This window comes from Dendrobates tinctorius, unplaced genomic scaffold (genome assembly GCF_039654945.1).
Source record: "Dendrobates tinctorius isolate UK_male_01 unplaced genomic scaffold, ASM3965494v1 ptg000070l, whole genome shotgun sequence".
Taxonomy (NCBI): domain Eukaryota; kingdom Metazoa; phylum Chordata; class Amphibia; order Anura; family Dendrobatidae; genus Dendrobates; species Dendrobates tinctorius.
In genome coordinates this window covers 86802501-86817071 of record NW_027361738.1, presented here as the reverse complement: position 1 = coordinate 86817071, position 14571 = coordinate 86802501, and the positions used below count along the sequence as shown (strand labels likewise).

Below are 14571 nucleotides of genomic sequence, written 5' to 3'. Positions count from 1 at the left end.
CCTAACTTTTATTAAGTACGGTACCTTTAAAAAGCCTTAATCCTGATCTTTGATACAAATATCCCCTACTCCATGGGCTAACTGGGCTTCCAGCATTACTAAAGAATGGATGATAACTTGCAGATGAAACGGATCTGCCCAGTCAAAAAGCCAGTTAAATGTATCTGGCCAGATATAACAAACTGCACAGGAAAAAATTCCTGCAAGAACTGCCCATAAGAGCCAAAAAAAAAAAAAAAAAGGGAAGGGAAGGGACAAAAACAATATGTACAAGATTGATATGTAGTGCTGCACACTAATTACACTCAGCCAGTGTGTGGAAAAGAGTAATCTGGCCCAGGTTTTTAAAAGGTACTTAATAAAAGTTACATTTTAAGAGGGTTTTTTTTCAGTAAGTTGGCTTTTTTTTTTTTTTTTTACTTTTAACTCAACTTACCATTTTTGTTAAGAGTATATGGTAAAATGAATGGTGTCAATCAAAACTACAACTCATCCTGCAAAAACCAACCCTGGAAAAGGCTATGAAAAAAAAAAAAAAAAAAAAAAAAAAAAAGTTATAGCCCTTGGGGAAAAAAGATATATATATATATATTAAAAAAAAAAAAAAAAAAAAAAAAAAAAAAAAAAAAAAATCGCCTAGTCATAGAAGGGTTAGAGCGCATTAGAGGGATGTTACATTTTTATCAAGTGATGGGAAACAACATTAGGATATCTTTTTTCTTTAAAATCTTTTTTTTTTTTTATATAGCGCTGACATATTCCACAGCGCTTTACAGTTTACACACATTATCATCACTGTCCCCGATAGGGAATTTAGATTGTAAGCCCCATCAGTATGTCTTTGGTATGTGGGAGGAAATCGGAGAACCCGGAGGAAACCCACGCAAACACGGGGAGAACATACAAACTCCTTGCAGATGTTGTCCTTGGTGGGATTCGAACCCAGGGGCTCCAGCGCTGCAGTGCTAACCACTGAGCCACCATACAGTGCTATCCACTGTGCCACCGTGCTGCCCAGATATGCCATTATTTTATGATTAGTGGGGTCTCAACTCTGGGACTATTAAAAATAGAGGGGATGCAGCAATGGTGCAGTAAGGGTATGTGCACACTTTGCGGTTTCTGCTGCGTTTCCGCAGCGTTTTTGGCTCTGCAGAAACGCTGCAGATTCTGCTGCGTTGTACAGTACCTTTATTTCCTATGGAAATAAAAAAAAGCTGTGCACATGCTGCGTTTTTTTCCGCGCGGTTTTGCTGCGGTTTTCAAAACGCAGCATGTCAATTGTTTGGTGCAGAAACGCTGCAGTTTTACACCTCATCCATTATGAGGTGAAAACCGCAGATAAACCGCAGATAAACCGCAGCACTTTGTCCTGCGGATTTCCTGCGGTTTTCTCTACAAAATCCGCAGAGACAAAAAAACTATGTGTGCACATACCCTAACAAGCCCCACACCCTGCTTTCCCCAGGAGCAGAGTCCTAGTACCTATAATGGGGCAGCTGCTGAGCCTCCTATAAACATTTTCTGACCTAACAGAACACTGACTTCTGGGACCCCGGACAATTCTGAGAATGAAGGGGAAGCAGCGCCGGTGTGTAGTGCCGAGTCACATTCCAAGTTTTCCCGGCGTAGCGACACCTGGTCATGCAGGAAGATGGAAAATTGTCACATCAACTTTAATGAGGTCAACTCCAGTTCCCCTCTTGGCTCGGCGGCCAGGAGCACGGCTCTGCAGGGGCAGGGACATCACAATAAACCAATGCGGCATTCCCTTTATTGTTTGGATCAGTGGGGTCCCTAAGGCCACGCTTCCATTGATCATAAACTGAAGGTATATCCGGGTGACACGACATCCCGTTATCAGACCAAAAACTGTATGAGGTTCTCTTCCCCTTAAATTACTTTAAAAAGAACCTGGCACTAGATGATATTTTATTTTTCTACACCTGGTGTAAATGCCGCTGTTCTCCTGAACCCGGCCTTGTTTTTCTTTTGTTCCTGCGCCTCTCCATTCCTGAGAGATGGCCCCTACTTCCTTGTATATACAAATCTGGTCTTTTTAACCAACTAGGCGTGTCCATGATGGACACACCCACAGAAAACAAGGGACCACACCCACTTGACCAAAAATACTAGAGTTACATACAGGGCAGAAGTGGCCATATCTCAGGAATGGAGAGGCGCAGGAACAAAAGAAGAACAACGCCGGATTCAGGAGAACAGCGGGATTTACACCAAGTAAATGAATAAGTCTTCCTTGATATACCTTACAATCCTGCTCTTATAAATACACATCGTTGTTCGGTTCAAGATATTTTTGAATATGATGCACCAAATCCTGAGGTTGCACCAACCCAAACCCAATCAGTATCCACATCTTCACTCACAGTCGTGTGAATATATGTGAACATTAATGTTGATAGTGATATGAACCTACCAAGGACATGTAACTATACCGCACCCAATAGATATTGTGACGTCCTGAACGCTTCTAAAATTTCCAACTCTGGTGTGGATACATATCTGCTACAATAACTAGAAGCAGGAGACATCAGATAGACAGTCGTAGGCAGCGAAAAAGGCATTACTCGTGACCTACTCGACAGGCGATCCTGCTCCGTCTCCCCTATATAGAGTGTTGCTGGAGGCACCTGGGCACCACCTGAGCCAACAATTTCCCGGAGAAGACACTAGGGGGCTTTACAGCACCTCACTTGAGCGATCCCGTGCGCTCAGGTCTAGACTGACACTTTACTAAAAAGTAACACCCGAGTAAGACATTCTTGTGATTCTATAGTTTTTTTTTATTTTTTTTATTTTAGATTTTTCTGCCACTTGCTCGGAAACTGGCAGATTCATGGAAAAGGAAGTAGTATTTTAGATCCCATATTGGAGAAATCAATACAGTGTAACAATGTGAATATGTAACATGGACTTGTATGATGAGATTTCCTGTGTCATACATCTGTGTAAAGAGCAAGTGATAAGGAAAGTCTTTCATACAAAGGATGACGAGAGTTACCTTGTAAAGTCCAAAGAAGCCCAGATCTCGGAGTACGCTCAGGGCGCTAACACGGGGCCCAGTAGTAATTTCTCCTGCCACTTGCAATCGGATCTTCACAATTTCCAGGGGATTGGTGAATATTACTTGTGAGCCGCCAGCCTAAAATACACAACATGAATATATTGTTTGTAAAAAAAAAAAAAAAAAAAAAGCAAACTCCTATAATACTGCCCCCTAAGTGCAAGAATATAACTACTATAATACTGCTCCTATGTACAAGAATATAACTACTATAATACTGCCCCTATGTACAAGAATATAACTACTATAATACTGCCCCCTAAGTGCAAGAATATAGCTACTATAATACTGCTCCTATGTACAAGAATATAACTACTATAATACTGCTCCTATGTACAAGAATATAACTACTATAATACTGCCCCCTATATATAAGAATATAACTACTATAATACTGCCCCCTATGTACAAGAATATAACTACTATAATACTGCTCCTATGTACAAGAATATAACTACTATAATACTGCCCCCTATGTACAAGAATATAACTACTATAATACTGCTCCTATGTACAAGAATATAACTACTATAATACTGCCCCCTATGTACAAGAATATAACTACTATAATACTGCTCCTATGTACAAGAATATAACTACTATAATACTGCCCCCTATATATAAGAATATAACTACTATAATACTGCCCCCTACGTACAAGAATAAAACTACTATAATACTGCCCCCTACGTATAAGAATATAACTACTATAACACTGCCCCTATGTACAAGAATATAACTACTATAATACTGCCCCTATGTACAAGAATATAACTACTATAATACTGCTCCTATGTACAAGAATATAACTACTATAATACTGCCCCTATGTACAAGAATATAACTACTATAATACTGCTCCTATGTACAAGAATATAACTTCTATAATACTGCTCCTATGTACAAGAATATAACTACTATAATACTTCCCCTATGTACAAGAATATAACTACTATAATACTGCCCCTATGTACAAGAATATAACTACTATAATACTGCTCATATGTACAAGAATATAACTACTATAATACTGCCCCTATGTACAAGAATATAACTACTATAATACTGCTCCTATGTGCAAGAATATAACTACTATAATACTGCTTCTATGTACAAGAATTACTACTATAATACTGCCCCCTACGTATAAGAATATAACTACTTTAATACTGCTCCTATATACAAGAATATAACTACTATAATACTGTCCCTATGTACAAGAATATGACTACTATAATACTGCCTCTATGTACAAGAGTAAAATTACTATAATACTGCCCCCTATGTACAAGAATATAACTACTATATTACTGCTCCTCTGTACAAGAATATAACTACTATAATACTGCCCCTATGTACAAGAATATAACTACTATAATACTGCTCCTATGTACAAGAATATAACTACTATATTACTGCCCCTATGTACAAGAATATAACTACTATAATACTGCCCCTATATACAAGAATATAACTACTATATTACTGCCCCTATGTACAAGAATATAACTACTATAATACTGCCCCCTACGTATAAGAATATAACTACTATAATACTGCCCCCATGTACAAGAATATAACTACTATAATGCTGCCCCTATGTACAAGAATATAACTACTATAATACTGCCCCTATGTACAAGAATATAACTACTATATTACTGCTCCTCTGTACAAGAATATAACTACTATAATACTGCCCCTATGTAGAAGAATATAACTACTATAATACTGCTCCTATGTGCAAGAATATAACTACTATAATACTGCTTCTATGTACTAGAATCACTACTATAATACTGCCCCCTACGTATAAGAATATAACTACTATAATACTGCTCCTATATACAAGAATATAACTACTATAATACTGCCCCCTATGTACAAGAATATAACTACTATATTACTGCTCCTCTGTACAAGAATATAACTACTATAATACTGCTCCTATGTGCAAGAATATAACTACTATAATACTGCTCCTATGTGCAAGAATATAACTACTATAATACTGCTTCTATGTACAAGAATATAACTACTATAATACTGCCCCCTATGTACAAGAATATAACTACTATATTACTGCTCCTCTGTACAAGAATATAACTACTATATTACTGCCCCTATGTACAAGAATATAACTACTATATTACTGCTCCTCTGTACAAGAATATAACTACTATAATACTGCCCCTATGTACAAGAATATAGCTACTATAATACTGCCCCTATGTACAAGAATATAACTACTATAATACTGCCCCTATGTACAAGAATATAACTACTATAATACTGCTCCTATGTGCAAGAATATAACTACTATAATACTGCTTCTATGTACAAGAATAACTACTATAATACTGCCCCCTACGTATAAGAATATAACTACTTTAATACTGCTCCTATATACAAGAATATAACTACTATAATACTGTCCCTATGTACAAGAATATGACTACTATAATACTGCCTCTATGTACAAGAGTAAAATTACTATAATACTGCCCCCTATGTACAAGAATATAACTACTATATTACTGCTCCTCTGTACAAGAATATAACTACTATAATACTGCCCCCTATGTACAAGAATATAACTACTATAATACTGCCCCCTATGTACAAGAATATAACTACTATAATACTGCCCCCTATGTACAAGAATATAACTACTATAATACTGCTCCTATGTACAAGAATATAACTACTATATTACTGCCCCTATGTACAAGAATATAACTACTATAATACTGCCCCTATATACAAGAATATAACTACTATAATACTGCTCTTATGTACAAGAATATAACTACTATAATACTGCCCCTATATACAAGAATATAACTACTATATTACTGCCCCTATGTACAAGAATATAACTACTATAATACTGCCCCTATATACAAGAATATAACTACTATAATACTGCTCTTATGTACAAGAATATAACTACTATAATACTGCCCCTATATACAAGAATATAACTACTATAATACTGCCCCTATGTACAAGAATATAACTACTATAATACTGCCCCTATGTACAAGAATATAACTACTATAATACTGCCCCTATGTACAAGAATATAACTACTATAATACTGCCCCCTATGTGCAAGAATATAACTACTATAATACTGCCCCTATGTACAAGAATATAACTACTATAATACTGCCCCTATATACAAGAATATAACTACTATAATACTGCCCCTATGTACAAGAATATAACTACTATAATACTGCCCCTATGTACAAGAATATAACTACTATAATACTGCCCCTATGTACAAGAATATAACTACTATAATACTGCCCCCTATGTGCAAGAATATAACTACTATAATACTGCCCCTATGTACAAGAATATAACTACTATAATACTGCCCCTATGTGCAAGAATATAACTACTATAATACTGCCCCTATGTACAAGAATATAACTACTATAATACTGCTCCTATGTACAAGAATATAACTACTATAATACTGCCCCCTATGTACAAGAATATAACTACTATAATACTGCCCCCTATGTACAAGAATATAACTACTATAATACTGCCCCCTATGTACAAGAATATAACTACTATAATACTGCCCCCTATACATTCTAGACCATAGTAATCAGTATTGTTGCAGTTATATTTTCATTCATATGCCACTGATCTTAAGGTGTAACAAAAATAGTTCTATAGAAATCAAAAAATGATGACAAAGGGCGGCTGGAAAGGTGTAAAGGAATTTTACGCAATGAGTAATTCCGACTGGTAGAAACAGATTAGCTGAAAACTTCACAAGTTGTGACCAGCATTGCCATGTTCTAGAGAGGGAGGAAGGAGAAGAAAAAAAAAACAAAATTATAAAAGTGTGCAGCGTTTCATCTTCATGTGTGTGGCAGAGTGCTTAGAAGTTCGGCCAAATTGCGGAACAACCCACTTGACAGACATTACAAAAGCATCGAGGTCCCGGCTCCTGTGTCACAATATTGTGTTCAGCTAGCATGGCCGTTACTGCGGCTCTGTGTACAAGAGAGCTGCTGGAAAAAAAAAAAAAAAAAAATCTCGCCTCTCATCTTTCAAAATTTAATATAAAAAAAAAAAAAAAAAATAAAAAGATAAAAATCTTAAATGCACGAAAATCAAACTTTTCCCAACTTTATTTCAATTCAAGCACACCAGCTCCACAACGGAGTATTACCGAAGACTCGTGTCCGTGCACTTTTACATGTCGCAGCTTTTGCAAAAATGGTTTGTTCTTTTACATTTTTGCCTCGCGTCCCTACCCAAGCCCCCTACCCCAAAAACCAACAAACAAAAAACACCACCACAAGAATTAAGCATGCACTCGCTATGGGTCCTATACTTCAATGGGAATTTTTTTTTTGTCTTAAGAATAAGATCTCTGCTTGCTGTCAGAAAATGGAAACATTCACCGGTCACTTTAATTGCAAGTCTTTGGTGTAGAAAACAACTCAAACTTCATATAAAAAAATAATAAAAAACCTTGCAACTGATTAACCAGTCTAAGTTCAGGAAGATTCCAGTTCACTGACAGTAAGCAGCGATCTGAGGTCTTCCATGCTGGTGGTGAGCATGTGAGTCCATTGACTGCAGGCCGAGTTACGACATCTAGGTGATAATTCCTGTTCTTTATGTGGAAATTAGCAGCAATAGACTCAAACTATTTGTATAGAAGTGTTATTTGAGCATGCTTTACTTTGGGTAAAATAAATGTACAGAAGGAGGAGGTGAGCTGTGCAGTCACCTATTGTGAATGGTGGATGATCCTGTGTCATCTACTGTATAGAGGGGTCATTGTACAGGAGGCAGAAGGTGAGCTGTGATATCACCCATTAGGAATGGTGGATTCTGTGTCATCAACTGTATATAGAGTTGTCATCAGTCATTGTACAGGAGGAGGAGGTGAGCTGTGACGTCACATAGTGTGAATAATGGATCTACTGTATATAATCTTGTTATTAGCTGCCAAAAGCAGGGGGAAGAGTGAAGAGGAGCCATGAACTGGCAAATGCATAGATGTGTTCCCACCAGAGCACTTGTGGTCTAGTATGGATGCAAGACTGATTCTGCATCAAAAGTGCAACCAATGGCATCAAATTAAGAGCTGTTAGTTGAGGTTGTTAGAATTGGGGTCAGTTGTATGTAAAATTTGCAATGTATTACACAGATTCAGTTTTTAGAAATCCCATCCAAGTGCTCTGCAAAATATCTGCAGGAGTAGAACGACTTGTGCCATGGATTTTCAGATTTGACCTTTTTGCAATGTATAAAATCCACACGATATGGAGCAAACTTTGCTTCAGTGAATTTCACTGATGGAAAAAAGGGAAAAAAATGATCTACGGAATAAAAAAAAATATATAAAAAAAAAAAAAGACACCACCTGGTATCTTCAGATACTGAAATCCTCACTATTTCTATAGGTGTCTCAAGTAAAATCCTGATGAAGGTCAGAGCTGGGTTGGCAGAGACATTTTGGGTTAAAAGGACACAATAATGATACGTCGTCAGTGCCATCCAGCGGGGATGTTGCCTTTTGTGATGAGCCCCAAGCTCTAGGGAGGAATCGCTCTTCATTGCAGATGCAAAGAGAAAAAAATAAAAAAATGGAAACGCGTCGAGGCTCGGACGTGAAGATCTCGGTTTGTATACAACTGTGGATGAGGTCTCGAGTCTCATTTCATTGCTGAGGGCTGATATAAGAGGCTCGCTCCGAGGGTCACAACGACGGGGCGTCAAGTCTCTTTTTGTGGCCTTCTAAGTTACACTTTTGCAAAATTAAATACAACTTGCAGGCTACTAATAACGATATCTCTCTCCACCACGATCTGTTCTTCCTCCTTAGCGTTGACCTTTGAGCTTTGTTTGTGTTCTCTCGGCACAAAGACCTGACACATTTTTACCGCGTCTATTTAATGCGATGAAAGCAGCTAAAAAGCCATTTGCTGAACCGGGGGGTCACGAGGCTCATGGGTTTATAAAAAAAAAAAATAAGAGGGGGGGGGGAATCAAATTTACCAAACAGAAAATTGCACAATGGAGAAGTGGACAAAATTAGCCATGCGGACTAATTCCCAGTAATTACCATGCAAGGTGAACTCCGCGGGGTCTCGGGAGTCAGAACCCAGCGACGCTCGACTGGAGAGTAAAGTGGAGAGGATCATGTGACACCAACCCCATGAGAGGCCGTGGAATGTTATCAATGGGCACAAAAGGTTTGTTGAGTGGCACGGATCGTGAGGTTGGCATGGATAATAGTAATTACAGGAAGAGGGAACGTAGCAACCATGTCCTCAGTAAGCGCATTCATCCTCGTACGGCAGGTAGAAATGTCACAATACATACGAGTCCATGTATCAGAGGCAAAGAATAGAGCAGGCGAGGAAGGAAGGCGGCAGCGCCGGGACTCCCGGAACAAGGCGCGATACAGTATATGGAGGAAAGTATCGGGACACGTCTTAATCACTGAATTACAGTTTTTCATTCAGTCACCATTGTCCCAAGCAAACAGTCTGGCCCTCAGTCGCCCCCCCCCCCCCCCACCCCGGTGTAAGCCGTCTGGCCCTCAGTCGCCCCCCCGGTGTAAACCGTCTGGCCCTCAGTCGCCCCCCCCCCCCCGATGTAAACCGTCTGGCCCTCAGTTGCCCCCCCGGAATATAACCATCCTAAATCATCCCCCATAACCTGTGAGTGATTTTATGGAGAAGTGTAAGGAACCGCCGCAGCAACTCAGCCATGAAGTGTAGACCCCGTAACGTTACAGAGCGGGGGGCCGAGTGCAAGGAAGCAAGGAGAAGAAAAAAGACACCTCCACAACTGTTAAGTCCAGATCTCCACTGGTATCAGCACAAACACGGAGCCTCCCGGAAACTTCATGGCTGAGCAGCTGCATGAAGCCGTACATCACCAAGCCCAATGCTGAGAGTCTGATGGAGTGTTGTAAAGCCGCCATCACTGGACTCTGGAGGAGAAGTGTTCTGTGCACTGACTGATCGCACTTCTCTATCTGCGTCTGATGGAGGAGTCTGGGTTTGGTGATTCCAGGAGGACATTACCCCCTGACTGCATTGTGCCCCCTGTAGAGATGGTGGAGGAGGATAATGCTCTGGGTTGTTATCAGGGGGCGGCCTCGGACCCTTAGGAAGGGAAATCTTAATCTTCAGCATGAGCTTTAGCTTTGTGGGAACACCCTTATCTGTCCCCCATGACTGTGACCAGTGCACAAGCTCCATACATTAACGGGGGGGGGGGGGGGGGGGGACATGAGCAGCCACACAGAGCCCGGACCTCAGCCGCATCCTATAATGGAGATTGAGACCCCGGCCTCCCACCAACATCAGGGTCTGACCCCACAAATGCTCTTCTGGATGAAGGAGCAAAGTCTTTGCGGAAGAGCGGTAGTCGTTAGATCTACAGAGGAGCTGGCTCCATATCATCGTCTATGGATGTAGAAAAGGAGGTCAGAAAAGCTCCTGTAGGTGGAAGAACATACTTGTCCAAATTGTATAAATTTCCACTTACAAAAGAAAAGGTTTGGCAAGCCCTGCAGCCATTTAAACTTAGGAATTGGTGGAGGCCCAGAGGAGGAAGCTACAAACGCGTCACTAACATGGCTGAAGAAATGGTTCCCAGCAGACTTTTCCTGTGATACATAGAACTGATCTCATCGCAGCCTCCACTGGAAACGAGGATGGGCTGCCATCACTTCGATTACTTGCCCATTCATGGGGAGGATCTCTGTGGCCCAGAAACTTACAAAACTTTACTTCCAAAAAGCCCTTGCCAAACCCTCGGCGCTAGGAAGCCCAGCGAGTGTCACGGATCAACAATCCTCCACTGCTGCACTTATCTCAAAGTACAGGAGACAACCCTGCTCCTGGGTTTCCATACAAGCTACGACCCACAACCTGAAGACCTCTTGTGATAAGGGTATGTGCAAGTCCTGTGGAGAAATGTCCATGTCATAATATTGGACAGAGGTGTCTCTTAGGCTGGTTTCACATTTGCGTTTTTTAGCGCTGGAAAAAAACGCATACCTGCGCATGCGTTTTTTCCCCTATATTTAACATGGGTGCGCATACCTGCACGCTGGTAAGCGCATGTATGCGATTTTCATGCGCTGCGTTTTTTTGGGGTGTGCGTTGGTATTTTCCAGACGCAGCATGTTGCATTTTTTGGCCCTGCAAAAAAGCGCATGCGCACATATGCGCACGTTTTGCGCTAAAAATGGCCATTATAGCCTATGGATGCGCATATGTGCGCACTGGCATGCTCATGTATGCGTTTTTTTGCATATGCGTTTTTTTTTTTAACCATGGAATTTAGGGGTTTGGGTTAGAGTTAGGGTTAGTTAAGGGGGTTTAGGGTTAGGGTTAGGGTCAGGGTTGGTGTTTGGGTCAGGGTTAGGGTTAAGTATGGTTTGGTTAAGGGTTAGGGTCAGGATTAGGGTTAAGTATGGTTTTGTTAAGGGTTAGGGTCAGGGTTAGGGTTGGGGTCAGGGTTAGGGTTAAGTATGGTTTTGTTAAGGGTTAGGGTCAGGGTTAGGGTTAAGTATGGTTTTGTTAAGGGTTAGGGTCAGGGTTAGGGTTAGTGTCAGGGTTAGGGTCAGGGTTAGGGTTAAGTATGGTTTTGTTAAGGATTAGGGTCAGGGTTAGGGTCAGGATTAGGGTTAAGTATGGTTTTGTTAAGGGTTAGGGTCAGGGTTAGGGTTAGGGTCAGGGTTAGGGTCAGGGTTAGGGTTAAGTATGGTTTTGTTAAGGATTAGGGTCAGGGTTAGGGTCAGGATTAGGGTTAAGTATGGTTTTGTTAAGGGTTAGGGTCAGGGTTAGGGTCAGGGTTAGGGTCAGGGTTAGGGTCAGGGTTAGGGTTAAGTATGGTTTTGTTAAGGATTAGGGTCAGGGTTAGGGTCAGGATTAGGGTTAAGTATGGTTTTGTTAAGGGTTAGGGTCAGGGTTAGGGTTAGGGTTAGGGTCAGGGTTAGGGTCAGGGTTAGGGTTAAGTATGGTTTTGTTAAGGATTAGGGTCAGGGTTAGGGTCAGGATTAGGGTTAAGTATGGTTTTGTTAAGGGTTAGGGTCAGGGTTAGGGTTAGGGTCAGGGTTAGGGTCAGGGTTAGGGTTAAGTATGGTTTTGTTAAGGATTAGGGTCAGGGTTAGGGTCAGGATTAGGGTTAAGTATGGTTTTGTTAAGGGTTAGGGTCAGGATTAGGGTTAAGTATGGTTTTGTTAAGGGTTAGGGTCAGGGTTAGGGTTAGGGTCAGGGTTAGGGTCAGGGTTAGGGTTAAGTATGGTTTTGTTAAGGGTTAGGGTCAGGGTTAGTTAGGGTTTAGGGTTTGGGTTAGGGTTAAGTATGATTTGGTTAAGGGTTAGGGTCAGGGTTAGGGTTAGGGTTAGTAAAGTCATGGTTTGGGTAGTGTGAGGGGCCACCTAAAAATGTTGGAAAAAAACGCAAACGCGGTAAAAACGCACTAAAAACGCACTAAAAACGCATACAAACGCATAAAAACGCTGCGTTTTTTTCATGCATGTTCATAAAAATGCTTGAAAAAAACGCAGCAGTTGTATGCTTATGTATGCGTTTTTTCAATGCGTTTTTTTGCGGGAAAAACGCGCTGCAAAAAAAAGCAAGTGTGAAACTAGCCTTATCAAGAACAGGATGTGCCTCACACCGCCAGGACTGGACTGGTGTCCATCATCACCCCGGCATGTGTAACCATTGTTTTGCTCATCCCAAGGGTGCAAGAAGGGGCCCCATCATCGAGATGGGTGCAGGTCTTGAGAACATGACAAATTTCTGAGATTTGAAGGTGAACGTAAGGTGCAAACAAGGCAGGCATGGCTGTAATCTGGAGGATCCAGGTGACCAATCCTCACCGATCTGATATTGATGACCTTTCCGATATTCCATTTGTGGACAAACCCTTTAACAATCTAAGAACTGGATCTTCTGGACTTGGCCTAAGCGGACTTCTTATGGGGCTTCGAGACACCAGGGCCCAGGCGCTGCTTCAGCTTCCTCTGCAACCCCCAATCTCTGCGCACCAACAGGGGTGCAACATCTTGTAAGTGATCAGATAGACCGTGACAAGGATGCTCCTTCTGTAGGAGCCGGGAGACTTTAATTATTGTGTCTTTTATTTTCCAAAGTTTTTTTTTTTTATAACCAGGCTTTCAAGATGAGTCACGACGACGGCTACAGAACAAGGGACAGTACTTGGAATTCAGAGCAAGGTCAGCGATCAAACAAAGCAGCGACCGATTCACCGCCTGACGTCTCCGGAGAACTTCCTGGCAGCTCCGTGACTTGTGCCTGTCAGGCCGCTCCACAAAGAGGAGGACGAGCAGAGCCCATTGCTGCAGTATTTAGGTCATCCCGCTGGTGAAGAGAGATACACCGGGGAAAAGGGAAGGCAGAGAGGGGGTCAGACATGACTGATCACAGAGGGGCCGCTTATTAGGAGCCTCCGTGCAGAATTGGGTGCACTGATCTTTCCACAAGGGGTGACGTGACCTCGCAAACTTACTTTATTAGTAATGGCTCGGGTTGAGCAGAACACCTCCAGACTCCTGCAGCAAGACACAAAAATTAACGGGGGGGGGGGGCTTCTGATTTTATATACATGAAGCCGAAAGAATTTGGCCACAAAATGTCTGCAAAGCCCCATACGCTTTCTCTTAAGCAATAGTAGTATTCACCCCCACGCCTTGTGCTCACGGATCATTGGCAAACAGCATGGCGATTGTGTCGCTGGCTCATGTTCCATCAGTGTGTGCATGCAGAAGGATTCTTCAGGCAGCGCTCGCTCTAGGCAAGCGTAAGCTATGGGGATGCGTGATGCCAATTCAGCGAGCAGAGCACCGAGTTCTGAGACCCACCAAAAGTGCACCATACACACCAATTAGCATATTGCTCAAACATTTTATATAAAATATATATAATCCACTCCCCTGCCACACTTCTTTTCTTGCTTTGGCAACACTAATTGTATTTTGGTCCTACCAATAAAGCCTATTTGAGATAGAGAGAGACACACACACACACAGAGGGACACACACACACACACAGAGGGACACACACACACACACACAGAGGGACACACACACACACAGAGGGACACACACACACACACAGAGGGACACACACACACACACACACACAGAGGGACACACACACACACAGGGACACACACACACAGAGGGACACACACACACACACAGGGACACACACACACACACACACACAGAGGGACACACACACACAGGGACACACACACACACACACACACACAGAGGGACACACACAGAGGGACACACACACACACAGGGACACACACACACACAGAGGGACACACACACACAGGGACACACACACACACAGAGGGACACACACACACAGAGGGACACACACACACAGAGGGACACACACACACACACACAGAGGGACACACACACACACAGGGACACACAC

At 41.7% G+C, this 14571-nt stretch overlaps 1 protein-coding gene across 2 annotated transcripts in view; it reads right to left on the bottom strand.

Moving 5' to 3' along the window:
* The window catches only part of SLC25A13 (solute carrier family 25 member 13), a 125394-nt gene that overhangs the window by 19092 nt on the left and 91731 nt on the right, over positions 1–14571 (bottom strand). For both annotated transcript variants that reach the window (XM_073582087.1, XM_073582088.1), the window contains exon 14: positions 3023–3163. In XM_073582087.1, coding sequence (XP_073438188.1) covers positions 3023–3163 — 141 coding nt within the window. The remainder of the gene's footprint in view (positions 1–3022; positions 3164–14571) is intronic.